The 16,366-nt window shown below is 38.6% G+C and overlaps 1 protein-coding gene across 2 annotated transcripts in view; it reads left to right on the top strand.

The window, feature by feature from the left end:
• Nucleotides 1-16,366, top strand: part of UBQLN1 (ubiquilin 1) — a 55,228-nt gene that overhangs the window by 21,993 nt on the left and 16,869 nt on the right. For both annotated transcript variants that reach the window (XM_023627669.2, XM_001916233.6), the window contains exons 2-3: nucleotides 11,978-12,129; nucleotides 13,980-14,095. In XM_023627669.2, the coding sequence (XP_023483437.1) occupies nucleotides 11,978-12,129; nucleotides 13,980-14,095 (268 nt within the window). The remainder of the gene's footprint in view (nucleotides 1-11,977; nucleotides 12,130-13,979; nucleotides 14,096-16,366) is intronic.

Below are 16,366 nucleotides of genomic sequence, written 5' to 3'. Positions count from 1 at the left end.
TTTATTTCCGTGAAGAATGTCATTGTGATTCTGACGGGGATTGTGTTGAATCTGTAGATTGCTTTTGGTAGTAGGGACGTTTTAACTATGTTTATTCTTTGAGTCCATGTGCATGGACTCTCTTTACGTCTCTTTATGTCATCAACTATTTCTTTCAGTAATGTCTTATAGTTTTCATTGTATAAATCCTTCACCTCCTTGGTTAAGTTTATTTCTAGATGTTTTATTGTTTTTGTTGCTATTGTGAATGGTATTGTAATTCCATACAAGATTCCATTACAATTGTAGTATCTGTACAAAAATACAATTGTATTCTTGAGTCCTTTTTCTATAAATTTGTTATTGGAGTATAGAAATGGAAGTGATTTCTGTAAGTTGATTTTGTACCCTGTAACTTTGCTGTAGTTGTTAATTATTTCTAATAGTTTTCTGATGGATTCTTTAGGGTTTTCTGTATAAGATCATGTCTGCAAACAGCAAGAGTTTCACTTCTTGACTGCCTATTTGGATTTCATTTCTTTCTCTTGCTTAATTGCTCTGACCAAAATCTCCACTACTATGTTGAATAAGAGTGGTGATAGTGGGCATCCTTGTCTTGTTCCTCTTCTCAGAGGGGTGGCATTCAGTTTTCCCCCATTGAGGGTGAAGTTTGTGTAGGTTTGTCATATATGGCTTTTGTTATGTTGAGGTAATTTTCTTCTGTCCCGGTTTTGTTAAAAGTTTTTATCATAAATGGCTGTTGGCTCTTGTCAAATGCTTTCTCTGCATCTATTGAGATGATCATGTGGTTTTTATTTCTCATTTTGTTAATGTGGTGTATCACATTGATTGATTTGTGGATGTTGAAGCATCCCTGTATCCATGGTGTAAATCCCACTTGATCGTGATGTATGATCTTTTTGATGTATTGGTGTATTCCGGTTGCCGATATTTTGTTGAGGATTTTTGCATCTATGTTCATCAGCGATATAGGCCTATAGTTTTCCTTTTTTTGTGTTGTCCTTGTCAGGCTTTGGTATCAGAGTGATGTTGGCCTCATAGAATGTATTAGGAAGTGTTCCATCTTCCCTAGTTTTTTGGAATAGCTTGAGAAGGATAGGTATTAAATTCTCTCTGAAGGTTTGGCAGAACTCTCCAGGGAAGCTGTCTGGTCTTGGGCATTTGTTTTTTGGGATGCTTTTGATTACTGTTTCAATCTCTTTACTTGTGATCAGTCTATTTAGATTATCTACTTTTTGGTTCAGCTTTTGGAGGTTATAAGAGCCTAAGAATTAATCCGTTTCCTCTAGATTGTCCATTTTGTTGGTATATAGCTTTTCATAGTATACTCTTATAATCCATTGTATTTCTGTGGTATCTGTTGTTGTTTCTCCTCTTTCATTTCTAATTTTATTTATCTGAACTTTCTTTCCTTTTTTCTTTGTAAGTCTGGCTAAGCGTTTGTAAGTTTTGTCTTCTCAGAGAACCAGCTCTTTGTTTCATTGATCCTTTCTGCTTCCTTTTTTGTTTCAATAGCACTTATTTCTGCTCTGATTTTTGTTATTTCTCTCCTTCTGCCGAGTTTGGGCTTTTTTCTTTTTGTAATTCAGTTAGGTGTAGTCTGAGATTGCTTATTTGGGATTTTTCTTGTTTGTTAAAGTGAGCCTGTATTGTGATGAATTTCCGTCTTGATATGGCTTTTGCCGTATCCCATATGAGTTGGTATGGTATGTTTTCATTTTCGTTTGTCTCTAGGTGATTTTTGATTTCTCCTTTAATTTCTTCAATGATCCATTGGTTGTTCAATAGCATCTTGTTTAATCTCCACATCTTGGTCCCTTTCCCAGTTTTTTCTTGTAATTAATTTGTCTTCATAGTATTGTGATCGGAAAAGATGCTTGTTATTATTTCAGTCTTAAACTTAGTGAGGCCTACCTTGTTTCCAAACATATGGTCTGTCCTTGAGAATGTTCCGTGTGCACTTGAGAAGAATGTGTATTCTGCTGCTTTTGGGTTCAGTGTTCTATATATGTCTATTAAGTCCAACTGGTCTAGCTGTTCATTTAATTCCACTGTTTCCTTGTTGATTTTCTACCTGGATGATCTCTCCATTGATGTGAGTGGAGTGTTGATGTCCCCTTATTATTGTGTTATTGTTAATATATTCTTTTAGGTTTGTTAACAGTTGCTTTATGTACTTTGGTGGTCCTGGGTTGAGTGCATAGATATGTATAAGTGTTATGTCTTTTTGGTGGAGTCTCTTTATTCATCATATACTGCCCTTCTCTGTCTCTTTGCCTTTCTTATCTTGAAGTCTGTTTTGTCTGCTGTAAGTGTTGTGACACGGGCTTTCTTTTGTTCGCCATTAGCTTGGAGTATCGTCTTCCATCCCTTCACTCTGACCCTGTGTTTGTTGGAGCTGAGATTTATTTCCTGGAGGCAGCATATTGTTGGGTCTTGTTCTTTAATCCATCTCACCACTCTGTGTCTTTTTATTGGAGAACTCAATCCATTTATGTTTAGGGTAATATCGATATACGATGTCTTAATGCTGTCATTTTATCGCTCATTTTCCAGTTCTCCTGCATTTCCTTTGTTTCTTGTCCTCTGTATTTTGGTCTGCCAATTGAGTTATGTAGTTTTTTATGTTGTGTTTTTTGTTTTCTCCTAGTTTATTAATTGTGTCTGTTCTACTTTTTTGTTGAGTGGTTACCATGAGGTTTGTATTCAGAATCTGGTAGAATACGATAGTCCATTTTCTGATGGCGTCTTATTTCCTTAGACTAAACTAATTCTCTTCTTTTCCTCTTCCCATCCTAAGTTGTTTTTCTCATATCTGATTCCGTCTTGTGTTGTCCAGTTGTGGTAAAAATGACAAGATAATATTTATTTTTAGTGTTTTCCTTCCCTTTATCGCTCATGCTGTACTTGAGTATTTGCTAACCTGTTCTGATGTATAGCTACAGTTTTCTGATTTTGTCTACCTATTTATTTCCTTAGTCCATGCTTTGTATCCCCTTTCTCCTTTTTTTTTCATGACTATGAACTCCCTTAGCTTTTGTTCATCTGGTAAAGTTTTTATTTCTTCATCATATCTGAAGGATATTTTAGCAGGATAGAGTATTCTTTTCTTTTTTCTTTTTTTTTTTAAAGATTGGCACCTGAGCTAACAACTGTTGCCAATCTTTTTTTTTTCCCCTACTTTTTCTTCCCCCAGATATCCCCAGTACATAGTTGTATGTTTTAGATGTGGGTCCTTCTAGTTGTGGCATGTGGGATGCCGCTTCAGCATGGTCTGATGAGCAATGTCATGTCCGCCCCCAGGATCCAAACTGGTGAAACCCTGGGCCAGCAAAGCAGAGCCTGTGAACTTAACCACTTGGCCACAGGGCTGGCCCCTGGATAGAGTATTGTTGGTTGGAAGTATTTGTCCTTCAAAGATTTGAATATGTCATTCCAGTGTCTCCTAGCCTGTAAGGTTTCTGCAGAGATATCTTTTGAAAGCCTGATGGGGTTCCTTTGTAGGTTATTTTCTTCTGCCTTGCTGTCTTTAGTATTTTTCCTTTGTCATTCGCTTTTGTCAGTATCATTACTATATATGCTTTGCAGTAGGTCTTTTTAAAATTGACATATTTAGGAGATCTGATAGCTTTTTCCACATGGAGTTTCATCTCATTCCCCAGGTGTGGGAAGTTCTCTGCTATTTCTTTGAGCAAGCTTTCTGCTCCATTCTCCTTTTCTTCTCCCTCTGGAATACCTACCGTTCTTATGTTGCATTTCCTACTTGAGTCAGATATTTTTCAGAGACCTCTTTCATTTCTTTTTAGTCTTAATTCTCTGCACTCCTCTATCTGGAGCATTCCAACATGTGTATCCTTGATTATGCTGATTTGCTCCTCTATGATGTCCACTCAAGCATTCAGGGAATCCATATTTTGTTTAGTCTTATATATTGTGTCTTTCCTCTCCAACATTTCTGATTGGTTCTTCTTTATAGTTTCAATCTCCTTTGTGAAGGAGCTCCTGAACTTATTGAATTGTTTCTCTACGTTCTCTTTTTAACTCGTTGAGTTTTTTGATGATAGCTATTTTGAATTCCCTGTTATTTAGATTACATATTTCTGTGTCCTCAGGACTGATTTCTGCTTGTCATTTTCTCTCTTGTCTGAAGATTTAATACAAGTGCTTTTGCTCTTTTTTTTCTTTGAGGAATTAGCCCTGACCTAACATCTGCCAATCCTCCTCTTTTTTGCTGAGGAAGACTGGCTCTGTGCGAACATCTGTGTGTATGTTCCTCTACTTTATATGTGTGATGCCTGTCACAGCAAGGCTTGACAAGCTGTGCGTAGGTCCACACCTGGGATCCAAGCCAGTGAACCCTGGGCTGCCGAAGTGGAATGTGCCAACTTAACTGCTGCGCCGTCGGTTGGCCCCAGATATTTAATATAATTTTTGACGCTGCTAGAGGGCATGGCTCTGTGTTTGTGCATTGTGGTATTATTTGGCTGCAGTTACCACCTATTGCCACTGGGTGCTAGTCAAGAGCAGCGTATTTTGAGCCGTTTGCATTCTGCCATGATCTCAGGCACTGGACCTGGTGCTGGGCATGTCGGGGGGGAAGGGGCACTTTTTTCTGTGTGCTCTTGGGTTTTCTTGCTCTGCCCTTGCTGTCTGCTCCCTTGGGATGTTGACCTGATGAGGTTACCCATGGGTTAGCTTTCACCTTGGTAGGGGCTTTCCCCTATGTTGTGAGGGCCCTTGGGGATCTTTGATGTTGCTGCAAAGGAACATCTCCTCCTCTGTTCCTTCCCTCTTGGAGGCCGCCCATGTTCTGGGATGACAGTCTTTTGGGGATGGAGTGAAGTTTTCTCTTAGCCCCTTCCACTTCCTCCCAAGGGGGCTCTAGCCTCTCCACCCTGCATTGTATGGCTGCGTGGGTCTCTCCGACGTCTTTTGTGTTGTGTTTGGATGTCCTCTGTTGGAGTATGAATGTCTCTTTCATTGTATGTTGGAGGGGAGAGATTACCAGGAAAGCTCATTCATGACAGCTATTTTGAATTCTGTATCAGTTAGATTTCACTCATTCATGACTTTAAATTTGGTTTCTGGAGAATTGTCATTTTCTTTTTGTGATACTTTGTTACTGTGGTTTTTCACAGTGCTTGAGGAGTTGTTCCTTTGTCAACGTTTTTGTAGTAGTCAACACCTTTCTCATTTAGATAATGCTTTGTTTACTTTGTTTCTGAGCTGCTCCTGGTTGTATTTGAGAGTTTGTCCTTTCCACTCTCCACTGTCTCTGCCAGAGGGGTGATTAGTGCTCTGGTTGTGCTCTTTGTGCCTTTGAGATTGCTGGTGTCTTTGCTGCTGACAGTGTCACTGCAGTTGTGGGTGTTGCCACCGGTGTTACTGGGCTGACAAGCACCTCTGCTGGTTCTGTGATCTCCTGGGTCACGGATTCCCAGCTGTGGCGTGGGAGGGGGAGGTTGACTTGTGAGCCAGGATCATGGGCACCTCTGCCTTATTTGGGTTTGTTTGATGTGCAGGTGCTGCTGCTGTCGGTGGGGAGGCTGGAGTTGTGGGTGCTGCTCCTGCATGTATCTCCAGTGCTGCTGCTCCTGGGTTTCCTGGGGGTGGTGTCACTGCCACTGCTGAGGTTCCTGGAATCTCTGGTCTCAGGCACTGCTGCTGCTGCCTGGGGCACCGGGGTCTTGTATGCAGCCCCTCGTTCCTGGGAGGGCCAGTGTTGGAGGCAGTGCCTCTGCAGGAGATGGAGAGAGCTAGGTTGTGGGTACCTTCTTCATCCTGGAGTCTCTGGCCTCGGGCACCTGGTGGTTCCTGTAGGCTCAGACTATGGGTGTTACCACCACTGCTAGGGGAAAGGGACAGGCAGAGTTGTGTCAGTGCGATTCCTGGAACCTCAGGTCAGAGGCACCACCACCACTGCTGGAGGTTAGCAGGGTGTTGGGTGAAGCCCCTGCTGCTGGAAGGGCTGGGGTTGTAGGTGCCATTGCTGAGGGTGCAGGAGGAGGCTTGTTTGCAGGGGCTACCTGAGTTCCTGGGGCCTCTGTTCACGGGCGTTACCACAGCTCCTGGAGCCTTGGGTTTTGCAGTCTGGTGCTGCTGCTCCCCTGGTTCCATCCCCTCCACAAGATCTAGTCCACCCACCTTCAGATGTGAAGCTGTATGGATCTATCAGGCTTTCTGGTGTGTTGTGCAGAGAATTTTCTGTTGGCCTATGGATGTCCTACTGGTTGTAACTTAGAGAGGAGAGACTAAGGGAGCACCTTACTCTGACATGCTGCTGACATCACCTCAAAATTTGATTTTAAAGTGGGATGCACATAAGGCTCATACAGCGCAAGGGATTGATAAATGTCTTTTTTTTTTTAATCTTATTTTTCACTAAGTATGCCATTGTTTCTTTTTCCTGCCTTGTTACATTAGCTGGGACTTTGAAGAGGACATCAAATAGAGTGGTGAGAGAGGACATCCTTGCTTTGTTCCTGATCTTAAAGGAAAAGCATTCAGTTGTTCACCATTAACTATGATTTTAAGTGTAGATACTTTGTAGGTGCACTTTATCAGGTCAAGGCAGTTCCCTTTTATTCCTAATTTACTGAGAGTTTTGTCATGTATGAATGCTGTCAAATGCTTTTTTACTATTGGTTGATAAGAGTGTGTGGTTTTCTTCTTTTGTCTGTTAATATATTGAGTTAAATTGATTTTTAGATGTGGACTTAGGTTCACATTTCCAGGATAAACCCCACTGGGTCATTAAGAATTATTCTTGTTTCTAAATTGCTGGATTTGATTTGCTAGAATTTTGTGGAGGATTTCTACATCTGTGTCATGAGAGATGCTGGTCTGTAGTCCTGTGCTTTCTTTTCTGGTTTTGATATCAGGGTGATATCGGCCTCATGAAATGAATTGGGAAGTGTTCCTTCTATTTTCGAAGAGATTGAATGAATTCTGGTAGCTTGAATCTTTCAAGAAATTGGTTCATTCTGTCAGTGTTGTCAAATATTTGCATATAGAGTTTCCTTAATTATCTTTTTAGTATCCGTGAGGTCTGTATTCACCTCCTTCAGTTCCTGATGTTGTTAATTTGTGTCTTCTCTGTTTTTTTCGTGGTCTATCTAGAGGTTTATCAATTTCACTGATATTTTAAAAGATTTTTCTCTTGTTCTGCTTCTGTTTTGTTTTCTGCTCTTATTTTTATCAATTCCTTGTTGGGTCTCATTTGCTCTTTTTCTGGTTTCTAAAGGTTGAAACTTAGGTTACTGATTTGTGACCTTTTTTCTTTTTAAATCTAAAGCTTTATGCTATAAGTTTCTCTAGACATTGCTTTAGCTGCATCTCACAAATTTGGATATATTGTAGGTTCATTTTTGTCAGTTGAAAATATTTTCTGATTTCTCCTCAAGACTACTTCTTTGACCCATGAATTATTTAGATGTATTTTGGTAACTTGGAGATTTTCCACATATCTTTCTGTTGTCGATTTCCAGTGTAATTCTATTATTGTCAAGGAGTGTCTTTTCAATCATTTTAAATTTCCAAGGTCTGTTTTATGACCCAGTTTTATGGTCTTTCTTGGTGAGTGTTCCATGTGTACTTCAAAAAGTTTTGTTTTCGTCTACATGTTCCCCTATGCTTTTTCCCCCTTAGCAATTTATTTGTTGAGGATATTTTGTTGTTGTTGTTGTTGTTGTTGATTTTAGTGGTTGTATCCTTTTGATGCCACCTAATATGTTCTTTTATTGCTCACATTTTGGGGGAAGACTTGTTGTTAGACCTAGATCAATGACTGTTAAACTTTAGCGTGCATCACATTCACCGGGGAGACTTGGTCTGATGTGGGTCCTGAGAATTTGCATTTCTACCATGTTAACCTGGTAATGGTGAATGTTGCTCATCTAGAGACAACACTTTGAGAGGAGCAGCTTTAGGGCAGAGTTTCTCAACCTCCTCTTTCTTGACATTTTGAGTTGGATAATTTGTTGTTTGGGGCTGGCCTGTGCATTGTAGGATGTTTAATAGCTTCTTTGTTCTCTGCCCACCACATGCCAGTGGTACTCACCCCTGTTGTGGTAATCAGAAATGTCTTGAGACATTACTGAATGCTACCCAGGGTGGATAGAGACCCCCACCCACGTTGGGAACCACTATTGTAGGTTGGCTAACTGGGGAAAACTCTTACGTTCATATCTTTAAGTTCTTTTCTTTTAGGCTGTTTGGATTTTTCTTGGAGATACTATATATTTTAATCTTCGTGCCTGGATGATGAAGGCCCAGCTGCCAGCATTCTCTTTGATAGGTATGAGGTGAAGGGGGAAAGGCTTAGCATTCTGGTGTGTCTGTGTTTACTTTAATCTTTTGCTTTTAGTATTGTTTTCCTGCTCTCAAAACATGGCTGGTGTGTTCTTTAGTCCAGAGACCTTCTAGTTCTTTTCCAGAGAGGGGAAAAAGAAATCCTCCAGTCTTTTGTTGAGTTTAGGGAGGGGCAGTTGCGTAGTATGCAGTTGAAGGTGTGTCTGCTTCGTAGACTTTCAAATAATTCTTCTTCGTTTAGCCTTTAGGCAACTCTCATCCCCATACTCTGTACCCTCAGCCTCTTCTGGTACCAATATTGAGTATTCTGGGAGTTCTGCCAATTCTGGGGATTGAATTAGGTTTTTACTTTCTGCATTGCCAGTTTTAGGATTCTGTTCTCTTGGGTCTGCAAAATTAATTGACCATGTGTCCCTCTGATCTCCAGCTTCAAAATTTTATTTCGGTTGAGACCAGAAGGTCTCAATTTGTTCTGTCATCTGAGTTTTTGCCTCAAATTTCTTTTTGCAAATCATCTGATAAGAGATTTGTTCTAGAATGTATAATTTGTGCAACCCAATAATAAAAAGATAACACAGTTAAAAAATGAGCAAAGGATCTGAATAAATAGTTCTCCAAAGGTATATAAATAAGCATGTGAAAGGATGTTTAGCATTATTAACTATCAGGGGAATGCAAATCAAAACCACTTGACACCCACTAGTGTGGCCATAATAAAAAAGTCAGATAATAACAAGTATTGGTGAGGATATGGAGAGATTGGAACCCTTATACACTACTTGTAGGAATGTACAATGGTACAGCCACTTAGGATAACACTGATGGTTCCTCAAACAGTTAAACCAGGAGTTACTGTATGGCCCAGTAATTCCACATTCAGGTATATACTCAAGAGAAATGAAAATACATGCTCACACACAAACTTGTACGTGGATGTTTATAGCAGCATTGTTCGTAGTGGCTCAAAGTTGGAAACAATGCAAATATCCGTCAATTGATGAACGAATAAACAAAATGTTGTATGTCTATACAATGGAATATTATTTGGATGTAAAAAGGAGTGAGATGTTGATACATACTACAACACAGATGAACCCTGAAAACGGGCTAAGTGAAAGAAGCCAGTCACAAAGATGGTGTATTATATGATTGCATTTATGTGAAACACCCAGAATAGGCAAATCTGGAGAGACAGAAAGTAGACTAATTGTTTCTTATGGCTTGGAGTGATTGGGGGATAGGGAGGTATAGCTGAAGGGTACTGATTTCTTTTTGAGAAGATGAAAATATTCTAAAATTGACTGTAGTGATGGTTGTACATATCTGTGAATATACTAAAAACCATTGAATTGTACGCCATAAGGGGACAAATTGTATAGTATGTGAGTTATATCGCCATAAAGCATTAAAGAATCTTTTACTGTTGTTTTATTGGGAATTTCAAAGCGTGTAAGAGTAGATAGATGTGTCTTCAATCTAGCATTTTACCTTCAAATCCTAAAATATGTTAAAATGCTATATAATTGTATGTTAGACAAATAATTTATTTTGGAATGGCGTATTAGGGATCAAGGATTCTGAAAAGGATTTCTTAGTTTAAGCTTCCGAAACACGAATCTAGGTTGACTTCATTTTCTAGATGAAATAGAGTGTAGTTAAATCTGGGCAGATTGGTCCTTGAGACCAGAGTTGGGTTTGTATGCTGACCTGGCAGTTTATTAGCTGTGTCACCATGAAAGGAGGGGAACATACTGAACTGCTCTTTGTTTTTCTGTCTGAAATAGAATTAAAAACTATCTACCTTAGAGTCATTGAGGATTAAAAGAGCTGGCGTAGTAGTAGCTACTATTTATTGATCACCAGCTGTGTGCCTGATGCTTGCATTTCACATACATTCTCATTCAGTCCTTATAAAGACAGGTATTCTGCTGCTCATTACATTCTTATTATTTCTAATAGCTGCCAAAGGGAGAAATGAGATGTCTGATAATAGGAGAATGGTTAAATTATGGATTGGTCTATCTCTCTATATAGAATATTATGCAAATTGTATTTTGCAAAAGTCTTTTTAGTTACTTGGAAATTGCTTAGATAAAAGGGTTATATATCATATATTTTCTAATAAAGAATGGAAAGCTCAGATGGAGAAGCTCCAAAATATTTAGTGCAGTATAACTTTGTGTTGTCTTTATGACTTTTTAAAAACCAATTGCTTACGTTGAGGGTTGTTAACTTGATTATGGAAAATTTCAGTCATATGCAAAGGTAGAGTGTGATGAACTTTCATGACTTCTTATTTTCAACAGCGATTGACATATGGCCTGTCTTGTTTTATTTATATCACTCTACAGTTCCCCTTTCCTCCTCCAGCAAGATTTTGTAAAATCTCGGATATTATTTAATGTGTCTTTCCACTTATTGTGACACCTGAAAATACACCCTCTATTTTCCAAAACACCTCTTTGGTGATAGTGCCATCATGTCTTGAGACCCACTTCTGTAAGGCATTGGGATAGAGGGCTTTAAGATGTGATTCTTTTCTGAATGTGGAGTGATTCCCTGAGGTAGCTTATTAATGTAGACCCTTTGGCTTACCCTGAGGTTTTCCTGACTTGGAGAGTGGAATAAAGCCTAAGCATCCAGGTGATTTTGAAAAAGGCTTGAGAAACGCTGATGTAGCATAGAATCAGTAAGCGCTTTTTTAAAGTCTGATGATTCTTTTCTCTCGTCTGTTTTTGCATGTTATTTTGTTTTTTTGAGGAAGATTAGCCCTGAGCTAACTACTTCCAGTCCTCCTCTTTTTGCTGAGGAAGCCTGGCCCTGAGCTGACATCCGTGCCCATCTTTCTCTACTTTATACGTGGGACACCTACCACAGCATGGCATGCCAAGAGGTGCCATGTCTGCACCCGGGATCCGAACCGGTGAACCCTGGGCTGCCGAGAAGCGGAACGTGTGAACTTAACCGCTGCGCCACTGGGCCAGCCGCTGCATGTTATTCTTGTCCTGGAATACCTTTCTTCAGATTTTCCTGGCTACTGCCTAATCTTTAGTTTTCACTGGAAAGTTTTCCTCTAACTGCCCTCTGTGCTTCTTCTGTACTTTTTGGTTTACTTGACTGACTCTTTCATCAGACTGCTCTCCTTCAGGGAGGGATTTTTGCTTTGTATCTTGGATCTGCATACTACTACTTGTTAATAAACATTAAATGAAATAGATGAGGAGGGACGTCAGTGTAATAGGCCAAAAATAAGAGGTTGGCTGTATATATATTCAACTAGAAAGGTGCAAGACTAGAGATACGAAATCTGAGGAATAGATTACTGTAAACTTGCTAGTAGCTCTGTGTGGCTTGAACTATATTTAGCACCATTGATATAAAAAGAATAAGGATATTGCAAAGAAATGAATTGTTAGGGCTTAGCAAAAGGTTGAATCTAGGATATGTGCACCTATAATAAAACCTTTGAGTTAGAGATGAGTCAAGTGGTAGTACTCATTTCCCACTAAGATCAAGATACTGACACAGAAAACATGCATCTTTATATTTGAATTGTTGCACTATCTGTATTAGGGGGGCTCTTTGAGGTACTACTTCTAGAAACTAGACTGAGTAGTGCTGTTCAAACACCTGTAATGCATGTTTATTTTATTTTTATCTTATTTAGTTCAAGGAAGAAATCTCTAAACGTTTCAAATCACATACTGACCAACTTGTGTTGATATTTGCTGGAAAAATTTTAAAAGATCAAGATACCTTGAGTCAGCATGGAATTCATGATGGACTTACTGTTCACCTTGTCATCAAAACACAAAACAGGTATGTTTTTAGAAGACATATAGCTTTAAACTGAATATTTATATTTTTGTTTAAAAATAAGCAGTTGTGGCTGTCTCATTTATATTTAAATGGATTAAAATTCTATTATTTGAAAAGGAAGAATAAAATCTTAAAAAAATTCAGTTATTTGTTGGTAGCAAGTTTTTTTTTTTAATAAACAGTGTGATTCGGTGATGCTAATGCTTACACACTTGAATAAGCAAACTAATGTTTTTACCTATGCATGTTATTTTAGGAAGATTTTTGGACTTAGACAGGAGTGACTCATCTCCTTGGCAAACCACAAATGAGTAATCTTATTTCGTTAAATCTCAAGCACCATCAATTTTTAAGAGGCTCCTTTATTTTTTGTATCATTAAAAAAATACTGCCAGTTAAACTGATACATATTTTTTTCACTTAAAATTTTTATTTTATACTTGGTGAAAGAGCTCCTTTAGACTTACTTGGATATGGTATATTATCATATCACTCTTGTGCATACCTACAAAGAAAATATACCTCAAATAAATGGGTTAAAAGCCTTTCTAACACTACTTCCTGAATCTGATTCTTTTGAATCACCTTTTGGACTTAGTCATCAGTGCCCATATTTTCCTATGTGGAATGAAACTTTGTACTGTCAAGAGTGTCAGTAGTACAGTATTTCTTAAAAGAGTGCTAAAGTATTTTCTCCAAGAGTTTCAAGCCAGTGATGCCCATTCTGCAAATTTTTTTTTTCCCGAGGAAGGTTAGCCCTGAGCTAACATCTGCTGCCAATCCTCTTCCTGAGCTGACATCCGCGCCCATCTTCCTCTATTTTATATGTGCGACGCCTGCCACAGCATGGCTTGCCAAGCAGTGTCAGACTGCACCCGGGATCCAAACTGGCAAACCCCAGGCCGCTGAAGCGGAAAGTGCTAACTTAACCACTGTGCCACCGGGCCAGCCCCCATTCTGCAAATTTTTATGCTAGTTTTTCCCAACAGCAAATATTTGTCTCACTAATACAAAATTCATTCCTCTTGTTCCTGTTTCTTTTCTATATACACAATAACTTATTTTAGTACCAATTAATGCTGTAATCTTTTCTGAAGATACTTTATGTGGTAATTAAACACAGCATGTCTGGTACAACAACGTACTCAGTCACTCAGTTGGAGTCATACAGAAAACATGTGTGCAGGCATGACAATTGATTCTTGGCTTTTAAAAGCAATTTTAAGACGGATCCTGATTTCAGAAATGTTAAAATGAAAAATGTGCATCTTAATAAAAAGCAGTGAGTGAGATTCGAAACTCTTAAGTATCAGATGGAAGGAGTTTCAAATAAAGTCTGTTTTTTTACTTAAGGATAATACTAAGTAATAATCACTTATTACTTGGTATTGATTTCTCAGCCTTCTTTTGGTGAAGTCTTTTTGGTTTTTACTTTTAACAATTTCCAGGGTCTGAGTAAAACTGCCCCGCCCAACCCTCAAGAACTTAGAAGGGAGTAGATGGAAAGTTGCTTATATAGTCAAGCTTTGTGAGTGTGACTGATCATTGATTCTCTTCTGTGAAGGGACCTAGCTCCCTCTCTTACCTGATCAGTATGATTGAAAGTAATGAAATACTTATGTACATTCTACTGGAGGAGGAGAGGCAGTTGAAGTATAGTTGGGACTTAGTAAGATTTTAGTGTTTCTTTATATTTGTGTTCTTAATGCTTAGTCTTCTCAGGGTATTTATTGTATGATAATTTGCATTGGTCTGGAAACTTACTTTATTTCTGGGTATTGGAATTTTGGAGGTTCTTTTAAAAATAATTACCTCCACTGTTTACACCATGACTTAATTATTTTCCCCAGGCCTCAGGATCATTCAGCTCAGCAAACAAATACCAGTGGAAGCGGTGTTACCACATCATCAGCTCCTAATAGTAACTCCACATCCGGTTCTGCCACTAGCAACCCTTTTGGTTTAGGTAAGTGTCTTTAGTCATTTTTGTAGGGATGGAAAAAAAAATCCCTTCCTCCAGGGTAGTTTTGGATAAAATGACAGAATTAAACCTTAAATCGTTTCAACAACGACAAAAACAAAACTTTTATAGAGTGGTTGGGAATACAGATGTGCCTGGTTAGCTTACATTTTACATTTATTAAGTAGGTGAGAAAGTGACACATTGCTTTTTAATCATGAAAAAGATGTAGTGCATGTATACCTGATCTGACCACCACATAATTGAATATGAGGAAGATTAGCTAATTGTTGATCATGAGCTAAACCCCCAAATAGAATTTTCTCATTTGTAAAACAAACTGATCAGACTGCGTTAGTGATTTTTTGATTGTCTTGAACATACAGGAGGGCTGGGGCCTGGGAGCAAGCCCAGTGATTATCTCCCACATCAGCCCAAACCACTTTTCTTGTATCAGTTCTTATAATGAGGTTCTGTGCAAGGTTTTGTTGGGGGAAAAAGTATCCTGAAGCTAACAAAAGTTGAACTAGATAAATGGATTAATGCTTCTTTCAGTTCTTAAATTGTATGACAAGTATAATACCTTGAAGTGTCTTTTTTTATATGTCTAGTTTTCACATATCAAGGATTACACCTTTTATCCCTTCCAGAAAATTTTTTAGTAATTTAGTTACTAAATTTTATATATTTTTTACTATGCCAACTGTGTTGGAAACTTTTAGGGCATGGTATGGATTAATGTTTTCTTTTTTTAACGTTTGCTGCTCTTACTTTCTAAAATGATATTAGGCTAAATGTGTCTCTTTTGGTTGTGGCAGATGAGTTTTAGATGGCAAAATTATTAACACAAACAATCTAGAGAAATTAGGATGAAATTATTTAGTGTTGAGACTCATGAAAGGTATTGTTGAGGTAGCTCTCTCCCCTCTTTCCTCATTTATAGGCAAAGAAATTGAAGCCCAGAGAGACTGTGAGTTACTTTGTGTGAGGCCCTCCATCTCGCTATAATCCCTTCACTTCTAGTCTCATTCCCTCCCCCTACTATCTCAGTTGCTTTTCTCCATCAGTTATTCCATTTATGCTACATATTCTGCTTTTCTTCTTGATGCCTCTTTTCCTTAAGGTCTATTTCATGTAAAAGCGACAGAATCTCACTACCACCTTTTTTTTGCTTCCTTTCTCAGCAGTCTTTGGAAAAGACACTTTCTGTCCATATTTCCCTTTCACTAAGTTTGCCGTACTCTATTTTTTGCCCCATCACTTCACTTGAAAGTTCCCTTGGTAAGGTCACCACTGACCTCTTAACTTGCCAAATTTAGTGGACACTTTTTAGATTTTAAATCAATCTCTTTTCATGCTTACCAGTCTCTCCTTGCAGTTTTCTTCCTTTAAGTCCGATACTGTTTTTCCCTGATTAATTTTCTCTGTCTCATTTATGGGGGTTTTTTATTCCTCTTCCTTATGTTGGTATTGTGCTTCAGAGTTCTGCCTTGTCTTTCTTTTCTTCTTTTACTGTATTTATTTTTATCCAGTGACATTATCCTCTGTTACTATATCTTGGTGACTCTCAAGTATGTACCTCAAACTACGTCACTTTTGAACTCCATGCCTTGTATTCAATGCTCTTTGGTATTACCTTATGTTCTCTAAGTACTTTAGTCTGTTTGTGTCTCCTGAGAAAGCACAGAAAAGCAAAACAAATGCAAAAACTCATCATCTTGCTCCTCAAACTACTCCCTCTCTCCCACCAGATCTCTTGGTCCATAACCTATTTTCTGTCCTACCCCATGGAGTTATTCTCTGCTACCTCCTTGATGCAAGTGCTCAACTTTTTAAATCTATAATGTTTGCTCTGGGCGATTTCCACAGTATTATTAGAATAAAAACATGTTAACTGACAGTTCTGCTTAAAAACTCTTTCAAGACTCTGCGATTTAGCCCTTGTCTACCTCTCCATTCTCATGTCTTGCCACATCACAACAGTTATATTAGTCAGGATAGTCTACTCTGTGGTAATAAATAACCTCAAACTCAGTGGCCTTATTACCGCGAAACTTAGTTTCTTGCTCCAAAGCTTTCCTTCATGCTACGTATTTTTCATTGGTCAGTGAGGCCCCCGACTACATAGTTCTCAGGGACTCAGGCTAATGGAATTCTGCCATCATGTAGCTGCACCATTTGGGACATGGCAGAAGAGACAATTAAAAAGTCTCATCCTGAACCTTCTATACTTTCACCGGAAGTGACACACATCATTTCTTGCAGTCCTTTGGCCAT

This window comes from Equus caballus, chromosome 23 (assembly GCF_041296265.1).
Source record: "Equus caballus isolate H_3958 breed thoroughbred chromosome 23, TB-T2T, whole genome shotgun sequence".
NCBI classification, from domain to species: domain Eukaryota; kingdom Metazoa; phylum Chordata; class Mammalia; order Perissodactyla; family Equidae; genus Equus; species Equus caballus.
The sequence above is the reverse complement of the archived record's forward strand: the minus strand, read 5'-3'. Positions and strand labels throughout refer to the sequence as shown.